At 42.2% G+C, this 18096-nt stretch overlaps 1 protein-coding gene across 3 annotated transcripts in view; it reads right to left on the bottom strand.

Annotated features, from left to right (window-relative positions):
• Window positions 1-17791, bottom strand: part of LOC121720678 (aromatic-L-amino-acid decarboxylase-like) — a 30784-nt gene extending 12993 nt beyond the window's left edge. Inside the window, exons 1-12 of one of the 3 annotated variants that reach the window (XM_042107033.1) lie at window positions 17661-17791; window positions 15562-15770; window positions 14409-14522; window positions 13730-13849; window positions 12116-12250; window positions 11491-11634; window positions 10823-10889; window positions 10567-10661; window positions 9170-9237; window positions 8937-9013; window positions 7155-7174; window positions 6752-6850 (exon numbers count right to left, since the gene is read on the bottom strand). In XM_042107033.1, the coding sequence (XP_041962967.1) occupies window positions 6752-6850; window positions 7155-7174; window positions 8937-9013; window positions 9170-9237; window positions 10567-10661; window positions 10823-10889; window positions 11491-11634; window positions 12116-12250; window positions 13730-13849; window positions 14409-14522; window positions 15562-15762 (1140 nt within the window). In that variant the 5' untranslated portion in view covers window positions 15763-15770; window positions 17661-17791. Of the gene's footprint in view, window positions 1-6751; window positions 6851-7154; window positions 7175-8936; window positions 9014-9169; window positions 9238-10566; window positions 10662-10822; window positions 10890-11490; window positions 11635-12115; window positions 12251-13729; window positions 13850-14408; window positions 14523-15561; window positions 15771-16820; window positions 16898-17259; window positions 17332-17660 lie in introns of those variants that run through there. The other 2 variants (XM_042107032.1, XM_042107034.1) reach the window with 2 other exon arrangements.
• Between the last annotated feature and the right edge of the window lie 305 nt (window positions 17792-18096).

Raw genomic sequence — 18096 nt, 5'->3', positions numbered from 1 at the left:
AACTTAATGTTCCAGGAAAGAAGGTCCATATTCTCCTACGGACGATGGGCCAAGAGAAAGTGGTGAGCAGCCACGTAGTTCCAGGACTGGAAGTGGCCGGTTTGACTGGGGAGCATTTCTGTGAGCTGCCCAAGGCTTACACGCAAACACACATGCCTGTTCACAAGAGAAACATTCCAAAGCAGAGTGATATTCAGAAATGGCCTTATTTGAAACATGTTCACTTGCCTGAGATTGATGCAGGGATTGAGCTGTTGATTGGGACAAATGTCTCCAAAGCCTTGGAACCCTTGCAAGTGATTCGCACTGTAGGAGATGGACCCTATGCAATCAGAACAATGCTGGGCTGGACAGTGAATGGGCCTCTGGATGAAGACGGTGGCAGTGAGCAGCCAGAGTTAACCGTGAACAGAGTGTCAGTTGTGACTTTGGATGAACTTTGGCAGCAGCAGTTTAAGGCAGACTTCCCTGAATGCAGCGTGGAGGAACAGCCTGCCATGTCAAGAGAGGAACAAAAGTTCATGGAGCTGGTTACAAGTTTAGCAAAACAGGTCAATGGTCATTATCAGATCAACCTGCCATTGAGGAATAAGGACGTTAGTATTCCAAATAATAGGAAGATCATTGAGCAGCGTGCCTTACATCTGAAGAAGAGGCTTCAGAAGGATTCCTCATTTCATGCTGACTATAAGGCCTTCATGGAAGATCTGGTTGTCAAAGGCTATGCAGAAAGGGTGCCTGAAGAGGATTTGGAACGTAGTGATGGCAGGGTTTGGTACATCCCGCATCAAGGTGTTTACCATCCTACGAAGAAGAAGATCAGGGTTGTTTTTGACTGTGGAGCAAGTTTCCAAGGAACATCACTTAATGCTCAACTCTTACAGGGCCCAGACCTCACAAGTTCACTAATTGGAGTGATGAGCAGGTTCAGGAAGGAACCAGTCGTCATCATGGCGGACGTGGAGGCGATGTTTCACCAGGTCAGGGTACCACCTGAGGATGCTGACTTCTTGAGGTTCCTCTGGTGGCCTGCTGGAAACTTAAGTCAAGATCATGTGGACTTCAGGATGCTGGTGCATCTCTTTGGGGCGAAGTCCTCTCCCAGTTGTGCCAATTTTGCCCTCAGGAAATGCGCAGAGGACAACAAAGAACAATTCAGCGAGGAAGCAATGGATAAAGTCCTACATAGCTTTTACGTGGATGACTGCCTAGTATCTGTGGCTTCGGAGGAAAGAGCTGTATCTCTTTATCATGAGCTCATCGCAATCTGTGCCAAAGGTGGGTTCCGACTCACGAAGTGGATAAGCAACAGGCGTAACGTCCTAAACGCAATACCTGAAGAGCACAGATCCAAAGACGTGAAATTGTTGAACATGGACCAAGAGTCGCCACCAGTGGAGAGAGTGCTTGGTGTGGAGTGGTGCATTCAGTCTGATACTTTTAAGTTCAAGATTGTTGTCAAGGACAGACCACTCACTAGGAGAGGAATCCTCTCTACAGTTAGCTCCATCTATGATCCTCTTGGGATCGTGAGTCCTGTCGTCTTGTCTGCCAAGAAGATCTTAAGGGACCTGTGTAGGAGAGCACTTGGTTGGGACGATGTCATACCCCAGACTGTGGCTCAGGAGTGGACAAGTTGGCTGGATAAACTCTGTCATTTGGAGAAATGTAACATCATGAGGTGTCTGAAACCATCAGATTTTGGTGAAGTGACTACAGCACAATTACATCATTTCTGTGATGCAAGCGAGGATGGCTATGGAGCAGTAACTTACCTGCTGTCACGAAATGCACAATCACAGGTGCACAGTTCTTTTGTCATGGGAAAGGCAAGGGTGGCACCATTGAAACCTGCTACCATCCCCCGAATGGAGCTCATCGCTGCCACCATGGCCAGTCACATTGACATCTTGTGGAGGAAAGAGCTGCACATGCAACTTCAAGACTCTGTGTTTTGGACCGACAGCACTTCGGTGCTCAAATACATCAGGAATGAGACATCCAGGTTCAAAGTCTTTGTTGCCAACAGAGTCACAGAAATTCGCAAGGCTTCACAACCCTCTCAGTGGAGGTATGTTGGAACAGCAAGTAATCCAGCCGATGTCGCCTCCAGGGGTGTGAAAGGTGATTCATTTCTCAAGGATGCAACATGGGTGTCAGGGCCTCGTTTTCTCCTTCAACCAGAGGATGAGTGGCCTATCAACCGTGAGGATATTCATTGACTAACAGCAGATGACCCTGAGGTCAAGAAGGAAACCACAGTGAATGCTGTACAGGCCAGTGAGGAGGCTGATGCAGTATCTTGCATGATCCACCACTTCAGCTCTTGGATCCGTCTGATAAAGTCTGTAGCCTGGATCTTGAGATTCAAAACTTGGCTCTCATCTCTCTGTCAGAAGAGGAGACAGTTGAATGTGGCTCTTGCACAATCAGGATTGGATGAAGAACAACAACGACGTTCATTGGAGAGGGATATGGAAACATTCAAGAGAAAGACTCTCTCAAGTTGTCTATCAGTGGAGGAGTTGGAGAAATCGGAGATGGAGATCATCAAGTTTAGCCAAAGGAGAAGGTTTCCAGAAGAATTCGCCATGCTGGGAAAAGGCGAAAGTGTCAAGGCTCACAGTCACATCCACACGCTCTGCCAACTATTGGAAGATGGGGTTCTGAGAGTTGGTGGCCAGCTCAGCAGGTCATCTATGCCAGCGGAAGCTAAACATCCCGTAATACTGGCAAAAGATTGGCATATCTCGACCCTTCTGCTAAGACACGTCCATCAAGAAGTGGGACATAGCGGGCGAAACCACATGTTGTCCAAGCTGCGTGAGAAATACTGGATCTCCGGAGCTAGTACAGCCATAAGGAGTGTTCTGTCAAAGTGTGTGAGCTGTCGACGTTTGAATGCTCAGCCAGTGTCTCAGCTAATGGCAGACTTACCATCTGAAAGGGTGACTCCAGATGAACCTCCATTTACTCGGGTAGGAGTAGACTACTTTGGACCGTTCGAGGTGAGGAGCAGAAGAAGTGTAGTGAAGAGGTATGGAGTCATTTTAACTTGCATGGCCATAAGAGCAATCCACATTGAAGTGGCACCTTCACTTGACACCGATGCCTTCATAAATGCTCTCAGGCGCTTTATAGCAAGACGTGGTCAAGTACGGGAATTGCGCTCAGATAATGGGACGAATTTCAGGGGAGCAGAACAAGAACTGAAAGCATCCATTGACCAGTGGAATCAGATGCAGATTAATGATGTCCTCCTTCAGAAAGGGATAAAATGGACTTTTAATCCCCCAGCTGGCAGCCATCATGGTGGTTCTTGGGAGAGGTTGATTCGATCAGTCCGTAAAGTCCTCAACTCCACCTTGAATGTGCAAAATTTGGATGAAGAAGGTCTTCACACAGTTCTCTGTGAGGTGGAAGCCAACCAATCAATGGCCGACCGCATTGACACCTAATCACCTGCTGCTTTTGAAGGCATTACCATCTTTGCCACCAGGAGTCTTCCAGGAAGCCGACATGTACGCACGCAGGCGATGGAAGCAGGTCCAGTACATGTCAGACCTGTTCTGGAAGAGATGGGTTAAGGAGTACTTACCTCAATTGCAGGAGCGGCAGAGATGGTCAGGAGCGAAGCGAAACCTTGTTCCTGGAGATCTGGTGCTTGTAATGGTCAGTACAGTACCTCGGAACTCCTGGGTCGTAGGACGAGTCCTACAAACCTTTCCGGACCGAAGGGGCTTTGTGCGTCAGGTGCGCATCAAGACTAAGAGTAGCTGCCTGAACCGGCTTATAACCAAGATATGTCTGCTTCAGGAGGCCGATCCTGGAGGTGGGGCAGCTGTTGCAGATGACGAGGCCTAGACCTCTGACTAGACGTCTGACTTAACTTTTGACGCTTGACTAGTAGTGACTGTGGTGAACATAGATCACAGGGCTATGTGCTGGTAACCTCTGGCCCTACCGACTGACTTTTCAAAAGATCATGAAGACGGAAGAAGAAGAAGAATGTAATTTGACTATGTATTCTGTTTAGTTTAATTATTTCATGACTCCTATTGTGTGTAATTATTAGGTAATAGCTTAATAATTAGGGGCTGGTGTGTAGGAGCCATGAAGGTGATTATTATTATTATTATTATTATTATTATTATTATTATTATTATATACAATCAGATTATTATGTAATGTTAAGTAATATAGTTTAATGGTTTATATTTGGGTTACTTGGGTTATTATATTTTTTGTTACTTTTGTTGTTTAATTTGCATATCACCGTAATTGGGGGCGGTAGCATTTAACCCTCTAGGCGCCACTGTCGAGTTTACTCGACAAGATGCTGTACTGAATAAAACGGCCAATTTAGTCAAATAGGGTGTCATATTTTGTTCGACATCCACTCCACTAGGTGGCAGACATGTCATACGTCATCCCCGAGTCCGAAAAAGGTCATGGTTTAAACAAAACTTTTGAGATACAGCGCATTGAATCAGTGCGTGCAATACCGGAGCTAGTGTGCGTGTGAGCCACTTAGTCAGAGCGATATTGTCAACGTTAGCGAGTATTTGCATTAGATTATCGTCTAATGGTATCAAAAAAGTTTACCTGAAATGAAGTGTTGGGTCTTCTATTCGCGGACCCTGATTCTGAAGGGGAATATCTGCCTTCAGGAAATGACCGTGATTCGTTTAGTGAGGCTTCAGATGCGTCCCTGCCTTCAATGATGCAGCTGGACAAAGTGAGAGTTTACTCCATAGTTTAGCTTACACCAAGCACAAACGTTGAATCGTTTGCCCAATGTCACTGGTGGGAATAATGTTTCACGGGTTCGGAGTGTTCATCGGGAAGTTAGCAGGGTGTTAGTGGTGTGGCGAACAAGGCTGGAGGTAGCCTAATAGCGCTAGCTATTGTCTTTTGCCTCTCCACAATCGCGGCGACAGTAACGTGGTGGAGCCTTTGTCTAATGCGACTGGGTATGTTAGACGAGGTCGAAGTGCTCATAGGAGAGTTAGGGGGAAACGTAGTGGCAGTATGGGGAGTCGCAATGAGAATGACAGTAGGCCTAGTCCGAGCTGCGCAAATTCTCTCCACTCGGCGCGCGCGAGGCAGATCTGGCCATGCTGCTCGCATGGTGGAGGTGGTGACACGCTCTCTCCCTCTCCCTCTCCCACACACACACATTAGGTCATGCATAGTCTATCACAAGATGATGGGAATGCCGGCCCTGTATGGATAGGGATAGGGAGTCATTATCTCTACAGCAAAAGGCCTGCTACATAAAAAAAAAAAATGTCAGCCATTTATTAGCAATGATTTACACTGTTGATTTGCTATCTATTTCCCTGATCATTTAGGACATACACTATGTGTTCCTTTTTGTGTGTTCATGTCCTTGTGATGTGTGTGTCTTTGTCAGCTAAGAAAAAAAACATCAACAAAAACAACAAAAAGAAAAAAAATACTAACATTGTCTCTTGTCTTGTCTCGTCATCTCACTCCTGATCTGTGCCTTGCCGTGGCAAATGAGCTTTTGAACTAAACAGGTCTTGTCTACTTGTGTTTGTGTGTCATCTGAATAATCTATATGTGCCCCATACATGGAATCAGAGTGCCTACTGTATGTAGTAAATGGAAAATCTCTACAGCAAAAGGCCAGTCTACCGCTACATGCATTTGGTTTGTTTCGGCCATTTATTAGTAATGATTTACACAGTTTGTTCACTACTTACTATTTACCTGAGCATTCAGTATTGTGCAATATAGCATACAGAAGGTGAGGGACATTTTGGGGGTAAAGAAGTGGTGCATTTTATCATTCAAACATGCGACTTTTCATGAAAATTCTATAATCCAAGATGGCCGCCACCATATGACGTCATAATATGCTAATTAGATATAAACATTTCATCTCTACATAAACTTTGGGTCATCCTTAATATTTCTCTAATTTACAGAAAGTCTCTATCTCTTATCACTTTTAAGATATAGCCTTTTGAAATGAAGATGTCAAAATTGATCGTTTCGGAAAAAAACCTCTGGCGCCTAAAGGGTTAATTAATTTAATGGCAGGTGCACAGGCACGGGCGGAAGTAGCCTAACTAGAGAGAGGGTGAGTTACGGGGAGGCCGTATTTCTTGTTGACCGCTGTTAACGCTGCTCCGCTGTTGAACTCTGTTTAGCCTACATTTTCTTTTTACTTTGAGCACGTTATTATTACTGGATTAAGTTGGACTACCTTTTTCAATAAACCCGTCAAACGCATCTGGATCTCAGCGGATATTTTGTTTGGTACAGCGCGTCATACAATCAGCTACACCCATACCTTAGCCTCTCAGCGACTAATTAGCTTTTTGGATACAAGTCGCTACATAGATGTTTGGTAACCATTTGGAATAAGGTTTTAGTGTTACTGTGTGCATTTATCTCAGAACTGACACAATTATTTTCTAACTGGTTAGAAGTACTGGTTAACTGGTACAACTGGTTCAGAACTACTGTCCAGGTATAATAAGCCAAGATAGGCAGCTGACCTAACGTGACTAGGTGTTACACTGCTGCTATTATGCAAGTGCAAACTGTTAGGGTGTGCATTGACCAGCACTTTCTATCAATGACAAAGGCACTTCACATGTTGTCCACTTGCAGTGAAACAGACCAAGGCTTAATGACTAGCATCCTTGTACTGCTGGCTAATTTAGCACGGAGACACCCTGGCAAATTTGATTGACAGGAGCCAGTGAGTGGCTGCTACCTGACGTATGTAGTCCTGCAGGCCTTTGACTCCATACATGCGGAAGACAAACCACATCTTCAGAGAGCGAAAGCGTCGGCTCAGTGGAATCTGCCAGTGCTGCAGGGGCCAGAGAGATGCTATTAGAAATTACATGTCTGGAACACACGCACATTTAAAGCATGTCTATGTCTGCATGGGAAAGTAAGAAACGAAATTTCAATTCTTTGTATGACCAGTGCATGTAAAGAAATTGACAATAAAAGCCGACTTGACTTGACTTGACTTGATATGAAGGATTCAAATTGCAATGTGTACCAGTGTTTAATTCAAATGAAAAAAAAAACATACTGTTGATGTTACACATTTGGATGAAATAAAACCAAAAATAAGTTAAACATAAATATTAGATTCAGCCACTTACTCTGTAATCTGTGATCAGTCCTGAAAGAGCAAAATAAACAGAGGTTAATCATTCTTTGTCAAAGCTGATAATGGGCTGACAATTCATTAGTTGATGTATCAGACATTTGAATTTACACTACACATCTGCCGTAGAGAAACTGAATAGCTTGTTCATTTGTTTTGATAGTGATGACAAATGTCACTTACTTACTCCTAGTTCTTTTTTACCCAAATAAGCTGCAACTGTATGAAAACTGGCTTATTTGGTAGTTATTCATTAGCTGTGCTCTTGTACTGCACACAAACCACAGATTGACTGATGTCACTGACAGCAAAACAAAGAGAAGCCCTCAGCTCTCCAGCGAAGGCAATAACCTGTAATCTCATTTGCCTGTTTTGTTTTCACTCTCTCTCTCTCCCGCTTTCTCTCTCTACAAGAATATCCACTGGCTTTGTCTGTGAGCCCAGTAAGGGTCAGCTGCCTGGCAGGTCGTGGGAGGGAAGAGGGTCCGTCTTTTGTCTTCCTGTCAGCACAATTATGGTGAGGCAGCAGGCACAGCTGCAGGCTAGCCTCCACAGCGGCGCTGCTTTTATCTGCATCTCATTCAGGAGCGTCACGGCGGCAGGGGGATGAGCACAGAGCAGGACGACATCAATACAGGTAAAGGCAAGAGCCTCTCTCGCTACATTCCAGGTAATTCCACTGCCAAGCGGAGAGGCAAAAACCACTCACACCGTTTCTTAGCAGTTGAGAATGTTGGATTCAGAACTTATGATTTCTATATTAAAAGTAGTAGTAGTATTAGTAGTAGTATCATAAGTAGTAATGTCCTGGTGTTTCGGTTGTTCTTCCACACATGAGATGACTGATTTTATTTCATTCTGTTCCTATCCTGTCCATGTGTATATCTGTGAGTGACTATCAGTTTAAAGATAAAAGGGAATGTTATGGTTTTGCAGTGTTTCGCTGTTCTGCATGGGTGCATCCCCTGTGTCAGTAGTTATCTGCAGCGGATTGCCAGGTTGGCACTAATCAGGGTCTGATTCAGTGTGGTCCATGTAAGATGGGATGACCAACTCCATCTCCCGTCAGCCTGGAAGGATACTTAAACCCTAACTATGTCCTTGTCTAGTTAGAGCAGCTGGTGGATCTATATGCAAAGTCATGCTGTCTCTCCTTTGATGCGCATCATTGTAAATAAAACTGTTCCTGATTTTTCCTACCATTGGCCTGACTGGGTCTTCATTCATATGTGATATAAAAAATACCATTACAGTGCATTATTGATACCAAAAAGATTTACTAACTATTGCTTCTCTCTCCCAATCTCTTTCACATACACACATGCTCACACACTCCCAATGTATTATGTTTAGGTAGTAGCTCTGGTCAGTGTTTATTTGACCATGATCATCACAGTCTTCCTGCTCAGTATAAGGCAAGCATGGGATAGCTTTCAGGTGACTAAGCAGACAGACTGTTGGCCATGACGTGGACATGAAAGTAATTGCTCAAGCTCTCTACAGGAGGTCAGGAGCCTGTACGTCTTAACAGCTATTGAATCATTTGGTCGTTTACTACAGCCAGCTAGCCTCTGGTTTTCAGCAATCATTTTCATAATGAACCGTCATCAAATATGTATGATCATTAGACTATTGTAATGAATATTAACATCAGGAGGGAGGTACTCCCTATAGGTAAACTATAGGTATGTTTGAATATATATGGTGAACAACTTCAGTCTGCACCTTTTGTGCAAATATTGCACAACTGGTTCTCCTAGTTATTGTCTTGCATTACCTGATTCTTCGTGATCATGTTTAAGGTAGAGAGGATCCATTTTGAAAGCCCCGATAAGGTCGGATCTCCTCTTTACCCTGTAGAAAAGAAAGTGAACACATCATTATTGTATGATGTAGAAATAACTAGACATTGGAGTGAGATGGAGAGCACAAATATGACATTTTATACATCTATATGTATTTCATGTATTAGAACATTATGTTCCTGAGAGAAACATTCTGTGTTCTCACCACATTGTGGAGCAGTCAAAGTTGACCAAAAGCCATTTGTGTGGGTTAAAATTGAACGAGTCTGCAAACTGGAAGAAAATAAAAAGATCTTGCAGTAAGGTACTGTAATAAAGCATAGTTCAGCACAGCCAGCACTGACGCAGTTAATGGTGTTCTTGGGCTTCACGTATTGTCCTCATTTCATCTCACCTCATCATTTCAGACTGATACTACAGTATAGTACCCCACATTATATTTCATTAATTATAAACATCATGGCAAATTGTGTAGAATAAAAAAATAGAGCTGGTTGCACTGGTTGACAGAAATACTAAAACTTCACAAGAGAAATGTTGGTGCTGTTTATTTGCACACACTTGTGCGTAATTCTTTTGTTTAACAATCATGAATCACACATGTCCATTTTCATAAAGTGAGAAACACTAGTATCTGCTGTTTCATCTGTTTGCTGTTCTGCTTTTCAAATATCCTCTCCATCTGCCGCAATAAAAACAGCCAGTGGAATACAAAAGGACAGCACAGACGTGATGAGAAGGCTTCCGTTTGACTGGGTGCTGTGTGCCACTTCACTTCCTGGAAACTGTTACTAAGCCAGTTTCGAGCCCTACTGGACACAGCTGTCAGTCAATTCAAAGATAATGGTCTGGTCTTTTTTCCATACAGATGAGCCCTATTGACTACCATTGCTTGAACTCATGCTGACAATAAACAGTGATATTTCAGCTTGCGAGTTATCTAAAGGTCTGCTAGTGCCTCAGGAAATTACTTTACCCTTATCAGGGTGCACACCAGCAATACGCCTCAGCAGGAGAGGCCTTGAAATTCAATGGAAGATTAAGGATTTCTAATTTTGCACAGATTTCTAAACACATCAGTCACTCTGTGAACTCCTCTCTTGACATTTAAGTGCTGCTCTGTCCCCGCACATGCAGACAACCCCTGTTAGCCCCAGAGCAGGGAGAGTCTTCATTTGTGTTTTGTATTTAATAGTAGGGATGAATTATTATTCTACAGTATTAGTCTAACATCTTTGCAAATAGCCACACCCATCTGCACATTATTCACTATATTTACTCTGAACTTCTATTTGAAATGTTTTAACATATTAGGGATATATTATATTATATATTATATTATTAAATTCTTTAATTTAATACATGCACAAATGGGTTATGTAAAAAGTAAAAATGACTTGTCAGTCATAGCAGGAAAATGATACAATAATTATAACATTAGACTAACCATGATCTATACATTGAACATATAACACTGTTTGTGGAATCTTTCTCATGTTAAATAAACTACCACTTGTAGGCTACTGAACAAATCAAGAGGTTTTTGGTACATTGTGTAAACTGGCATCTTTCATTATACATATGATGGACTGCTATTATTACCTCGACACCATTCAGGAGAGGCCTGAATTCAGGACAAATGAAGGAGCTTCCTGCATACGCTGCATCAATATGCATCCACATGTTCTCTGCATTACCTGGAACCAGAGAACCCAATCAGTGTGTGAATCCTAGAACCTTGGCAGGCATTTGATGGACAATATTTTCAGGTACCACTTGAAGGTGTATTCTGCAGATTAGCTACCCCACAGATAAACACAGAGAGACATGGGTAATGTGAAAAACATGTACTACTCACAAATAGGTCCCAGTTCTGTGATGTGATCAAAAGCACATGATGGAGTTGTCCCCAGTGTGGCACAGAACTGTAAACACAACGGAGTGGAGAGGGTGGATTAATACAGGTGAAGCATTTCATAACATAACTAACTAAATAAAATAAGTGTGTGGGGAAATCCATGCCATGTGTACTATAAAATGGTTCCTGGTTTCATTTGATTCTGCAATGTCAGTATTGTTTCTGGGAATAAACGAAAATATATGTTTTATGTACTGTGCACGTATTACAAAGGCCTGTTCACCAGTGTTTAAAATCAGATGGTGACCTCCTGATTCGATTATGGTGGCAAGAAAACCTTCACTAACTACGTTAGTGGTCACAGAGTCCTCAGGCAACAGTTTCAGAAGGAAAGCAGAGGGAGGGGCAATTACATCTGTAAACACAGCACCAGAGTGTGTGGGGTGCCAGATAAGCTTGTACGCATGTCATGAAATGCCTCCTCTGACACATTCAAGGTTTGTTGGGTTAACATCACATTATGTGAAGAAAATCACAGAATAGGGAGGCATCTGCACTGAATGGAGACACCAACTGAATCAATCAATAACCCTCCCAAAAAATATGCTTAGTGGTGGCCTTGACTATGAAGAGCCATTGTCAGCTAATGAGAAGTCTTGCTCACTCACATAGGTTGGTATTAGGCCAGCATTCTTGTCCTCTTCAATGATCCTTCGGAAAGCTTCTCCCCGGACAGCAAATTTTTCATCAGTAGGAACATTACGCATCCTCATGCTACCGATCAATCCAGCTCGCTCCACAGAGGAGTGTGCCTGCATTATAAAAAAAAATATTGCTATTTTTATATTAAGGCTATGTGACTTTTTCTTCACCCTGCTAATTTTAATGTTAATGTAATGTTTATTGATGTCATTGTAAGTCTCTGTGGACAAAAGCGTCGGCTAAGAACTATTAACATAAACATAAAAAACATTTCATGATTATTACAGTATGTAAAGGTTAAAAGTGCACAGAAAAGATCTTCCTCAGTATTTTTTGAAGCTCCTACACAGAGAGATATAGATGGGTTACAGCTAAGATATTTTCGGATGAAACATGTTCTCCAAAAACAATCTAATATGAATTTCGACATGTTAACTCCTCTGAACTACAATAATTATTTTAGCAGAGATTCTCATACAGATAAACTGTTGGGATGAAAGTGTCCTTAATGTAACCATCAGGACTGATTCGAGTGAATGTATATTTAGTGAGGAGCTCAGTGTTCATAATAGACTGGCATTGAGGTCTTACCTGATCTGAGGTGTAGGCCACCAGTTTTGAAATAATGTCAGCCTCAGAGCGGTCAGGCTGTTCAGCCAGGATCTGTTGGACCTTCCTGCGTCGAGCAGCAAGGAGGGCCACTAGCGTGGCATCACTGGCACTGCCCTGAGTTCACACCATGCATATTAAATATTCAATTAAATTTGCATGTCAGTCAAAATTTAAATGTACACTTCTATTTCTATTAATATTTTTTCGATTACCGTATATTTTTGCCTAATCATCTTTTTATAGCTTCACAAAACAATATTTTAACTTTAAAATGCTAAACTTTACCCAAGGCCATATTACAGACATGACAACATCCTTCACCAAAACCCCTCCCCCTTGTGTCATATTGCTTAATTAGTAAACAGTCAGAAATAATCAAGTCGATTTTAAGGGCAGGTGTATAGTCCAAGCCCTTTTTTTGGGGGTCGGGGTTGTAACCCATTGTGATGTTGTGATGTGGCCCATCTGTATGTTACAGCTTCTCTCTATTTTTAAATGTTGTCAAATGTCAGTGAAATCTCATTCAGTTTTGTTTGTCTCATCTTTCAATTTATGCCAACAAGCTTTGCTCTATCATAAGCAACAGCTTCAAAATGACAAAAGGGGCTCATTAGTCTTGCAAGCGAGTGCCATTTGTTGCCATGGCAAGAACCCCCAGTAAGTGAGATGGGCATGGAGTAGTACACAGAGAGAGGAGGAGGAGGAGGAGGAGGAGGAGGAGGAGGAGGAGGAGGACAGGCAGAGGCCACGCTGAAGAGGAATAAACTGATCTGTCATCGGCACACCACAGCTGCACAGCCGTGTTGACTGGCCAATAATGAATGTGAAACTGCCTGTGTCACGAAAAGCGCCACCATCACCATTTGCTTTTGATCGACAGGTTAAAAGGCAATTTCCTGCCATTTTTCCAGGCATGTGATGCTGGAGGGAGGCAATCAATGACAAACTGTGTCTGTACGAGGATTTAAGGGACACGACTTGTTTGTTTTTCCCAATCCCTCTATTGTTTGCTGTATGTTTGCTGAAGCAAGGGTATCATTCCACCAAAGAAAAAATAAATAACTGGATGGGCTTTCAACCTAAAGATTTGCTTTACTGTCATTATTCACACAAAACCTGTCATGCTATTTCAAGCACATGGTGACAACAAACAAAAACCTGAATAACAACAAGCAAACAACAACAGAAGATGACTACCACTGTGCAATCTCCCAAATGCTCCTTTAATTTCCAATAAGCATTATATTACAATGTATATTTTGAAGAGCAGTAGCCGATTATATCCAAGTAATTGTCTTGCAAGTTATGCTGTCTTTAGCCAGTTAGATGTTTGTGGCACTATCAATAGTATAATCTCAGATGACTGGTCTACCTAAGCTTTTCATTTTGAGTCTAAGAGTGAATGTGCAGTGAATCTCTATGCTCCTGTTATCCTCCCTAACTACAAAATCGATAAACTGAACACATAGATTAGCGTCTTATTTGAATTTTGAATCTTGAATTTCCCCTTGGGGATCAATAAAGTATCTATCTATCTATCCATCTATCTATCTATCTATCTATTTTGGCTAGTATGTTACCAGTGCAGCCCACCTGTATGACTCCGCCCCCCTTTCCAGAGGTGCCGGCTATGAAGTCCTCCGGGAGGTTCAGCATCTTCCCCAGCCAATCCAGCATCACCGTCTCCAGTTCAGTACAGGCTGGACTGGCAGCCTAGACAATCATAAAGGGGTTAAGAAAAACACATACGTTAAACTGATTAACTGGCAAAACTCCTTCACTGAGTAGTAGTGCTGTGATATAATACTGGTGTGTGTGTGTGTGTGTATGTGTGTGTGTGTGTGTATGTGTGTGTGTGTGTGTGTGTGTAAATGTGTCTAAATGCAAACAAAAGGTTTATATAATTGTGTTTGTGTATGACTGCTATTCCAGTGTTTCCCATTTGTCCCACAAAATTAAATTATGATAAGGATGCTAAAATGCATGTACTTCTCATCATGAAATTCAAAGATAAAACAGCACAAATTAGAAAATACCCAAATGGTGCAACTCTTTGAGCAATGTTGCTGGGCAACTACATGACCGGTTCCATTTGTTCTGATTGGATGATCATGATCAGTTGCCTGCTGATGATTAAAGTTCTCCGGAAAAAAGCATTGTTGCCCAATATTAATGAGAATGTGCCAGAACAACAATTACCAGGAATATTGGCCAGCAACATTGCTCAAAAATGCTTTAGAGGCACAAAGAAACAAGACTGCATTCGTCATACCCAGGAAAAGCCGATGCAGCCAATCGCCCCAGATAGCATGTCAGCCAGCATCGCCGGAAATGAGCTGGCCGTGGGGAAGTAAGCATAGAAATATGGACTGTGCCAATGGGTTACCTATAAAGGAGAAGGATTTTCACTAGTTTAAGGAGACTGAAAAAGTGCAGTATGAAAACACTAAGAAATACTAGGGTTAACAACAGGATTCAACAAGTCATCTATCCTAACACGCTCTCCCTTGCAAAACATTGGCCTCTAAAATGGAAAAAACATTTTCAATTAAGCTATTTTTTCATATGAGGTGTTTCCAAGTACATAGAGGTGCCATGGCAGCCCATTCCCTACAATAACAGTGGTATGGAAATCTTGTTTATATTTTTAGTGTTGTCACATTACTCGTTTTGCTTTAATTTACTAAACTGGAGAACATTACATTTATTTTTCCACAAATTTGTTTCTGCCATGGAGGACCCTAGCAACACACTAAAAATGTACAGCTAAAAAGACATAATTCTTTCTGAAGGATAATTGCTTACATCTTTGTTCAATTCCATTTCTGTTCTGTTATGGCTGCAGCTTGCATCCACACAAACATTTCACCTAGTGACTTGGCAAAGTCAAATAGAATTAATTATTGCAGAGAGAGAGAGAGAGAGAGAGAGGCCCGAGGCAGTCTATAGCTCTGCCTTCCTTGCAGGATTTTCCAGTAGTGAGTCACTCATTAACTTACGTTTCTTAATTCACTTACAAAGAGGTGTTTGGGGAGGAATTAGTTTTAGACAGTCAAACTGAACACTTTACGACTGGATGAAAATAATTTATTAGCAGGTCATGACTCAAAGAGGCTGGCTATTGAAGAGTCTGTGATTCTGATCGTTTGGTAGTGTATTGTTGTGCAGCCAAAATGAAAAGGCTCTGAACTTCAGATACTTTGAGCTACACACACCAGTGGCGCAACAAGCTTTGAACTTTGAACACTTAATAAGATAAGAGTGTGGCAGAAGAACGGGACATATCTGCTGAATTGTCCAGCGGGAGAAATCTGACTAAATAGAGATTCAGATCTAAATATCTAGTGAAGAGTTGAACATCAGCAACACAAATGTTCAAAAGTGATGTGTCATGTTTTTACAAACAGGTGGCTATCTGTTCCTACCCCTGGCATGATGACCCTCTCGATGTCCTTGACCACATCATCATAGCTGTCTGGGTCCTCGGGAGCCTCTTGTGGGATCAGACCCCTCAGGTAGCCGGGCTCCACATCTGGGTAGACCTGCCTCTTCTCAATGTTTTCAATATAGTCAGCAATGTAGTCCACCATCTCTCTCCCACGCCTCCGAAACTCTGTTGCATCCATCTCCACAGCTAAAATACAATGACATATATGAAGCATCCGCTTTCGGGTGTTTTGGGGCTTTAGTAAAGATATCCCATAATGTAAGAAATTAACTTTATAATCTGTGTTGTCAAATAGACATGTTTTGATCCATTTAGTGTAGACTCTGCATACACATTCATGCTCCATACACACATTTGATCAGATCCCAATCAGCTTCAGAGTGGATAGTGCTGCACAGTTTTACACCTATTTTAGCTCAGGTATAGTTTATTCATGGAACGCTCAGTCAACGCCAAGCCTGGAAAGAGCCATACTTAAACGTCTTGTATTAGGTACATAAGTCTTTACATTTGGCATTAGAGTTTACCTCGGTGTCACCACATGCCCCCTTTGAGCAAGTGTAATTACAAAAGCCTCTAATCCTTTCACCTGTGCCCGGATTCACAGGCGCAAACAGTTTCTGTCTCTAATCCGATGTAATGCACACTAATACAGGTGGGTGAAGGGGTAGGCCCATAGACATATGGGTAGGCCTACCAAGTGAGGTCTAGGTTTTAAAACAATCTCATGCCGTAAAGCCGTACAGAAAAAGCGTTCGGTGGCCGAAATCACGTCAATCAAATCCAAAGTAAAAGCAAAAAGAAAAACAAGAGCTATCTCTTCTCTCAATGAACCCTACACGTCCTGAAATTTTACTGCACAAGATGACAGAGTTGATTTTCAGAGGAGACATTATGCCTACTGTAGCCTATATATTGTCTTTCCTAATTGTGGGCAGTTAAAACCTAAGCCTACCGTTTTAGTAGCTTAATTTAAGAAAATGAATGGCCTGACAGCTTTCTAATGTTTTTGAAGACCACATAGCCTAATCAAATTCTGAACATTTAATTTGCACTATGCCAAGCAGCCAAGGGTTAAAAAACAACAAACTCCGGTCGATCTGATCCAGCTGCAGCACAAACATTAGTGAATGCCTTTATCGTGTAGACTAGCCTACACATCAGACCAGACCAGTGGCTAGTTAATTGGACACGGTGAAACAGCCAAAAGTGATTAAATATTAGGATTAGACTTACATTAGCCTAATTCAAACTGTCGCTGAGATAACCTTCACTAGGTAGCCTACTGTCCGAAACGTGTGCGTCGAATGCCACCGGTGTAGTGGGCAAATAGGGTCAGTGTTCCACACAGATCGCGGATGCATGAAAGTGACTTTTTAGGTTTAGGCTATCACTTGGATTGAATTAAATTGCTGGGTGAGTAGAAATGATCATGACACACTTTGGGAAATATATAATATTGGGTTTATCAGCTATGCGTGAATTAGTTCCTTTGAACTTTTTGTCTTCACCGCACTTCACTATCTTTTAAAGGTCCTTGGATATGACTTTAAACCAAATACTTTTAGAATCGTCAGTGATCTGTAGCTTTCCCTTATTGTCGATAAAGTAAATTATATTAGTGAAATATATTTAGTTAACATATATTTGTTACAACCAAATATTATCATAATACCTGCTCCTGAACAAATAAACAAAAGATATCTACCACATCCAGTCATTAGAGCCAAACAGGTAGGCTACATCGACCTATTTTCTACCTGGCACGCTAGTGAGTTTTCTGTGGACGTTGACCATAGCTAATAATCTCCTCATTCAACAAGTGCTACCGCTCTTTCTCCACCCACATACACACATAGACTCATCAAGCAGTGTAAGTAATGTATCATTCTAAGGTTATACACAGTATTTTCCACAAGATTTCACCGGGAGATCTCTCATGTCACAATCAGATAGCCTATGAGCCCATGAAGCAAATACATGCACACACACAGATGCATTAAGAGTAAGAGAGCCTACCCAACCCTTCTCAGAGGATTAGGTCGAATAGGGGGGGGGGGGGGGGGGGGTACTCACACTGTCAAGCGCTGGACCGTCCTCTCTGTCGTCAGTCCCTATCTCACACCTTCACTCCTAGAGGTGGACACAGCAGAGTGATGGGGAGCAGGGAAGGCAGTCAGAGCCTTTATCAGCCGAGGGCTCCCTGGAGCCAGCCAATGGAAGGGTGGCTCTTAGCCAGAGTGTGGCGTGTGCAAGCCGGAAGGGTTGATTCACAATAGGGTTAATGAGATCATGCTCACTTTCCATACAGAGGGCTCATAGCAATTACAGTTCAGGAGGATTTTTGTCATTCTGGATTTTCAGTTATTCATCTGTGAGCTTTCACATACAAACACATATAAAGATAATCAGTTTTGTCTGCTTGAACCTTCGGACGTCCTTTTTACAACATTCACATGGCCACATAACCTTTGACACCATAGCAAACATTTACTATGAGGAAAATGTTCTT

The sequence above is a fragment of the Alosa sapidissima genome, chromosome 10 (assembly GCF_018492685.1).
Source record: "Alosa sapidissima isolate fAloSap1 chromosome 10, fAloSap1.pri, whole genome shotgun sequence".
Classification (NCBI taxonomy): Eukaryota; Metazoa; Chordata; class Actinopteri; order Clupeiformes; family Clupeidae; genus Alosa; species Alosa sapidissima.
This window is presented reverse-complemented; position numbering and strand designations above follow the sequence as displayed.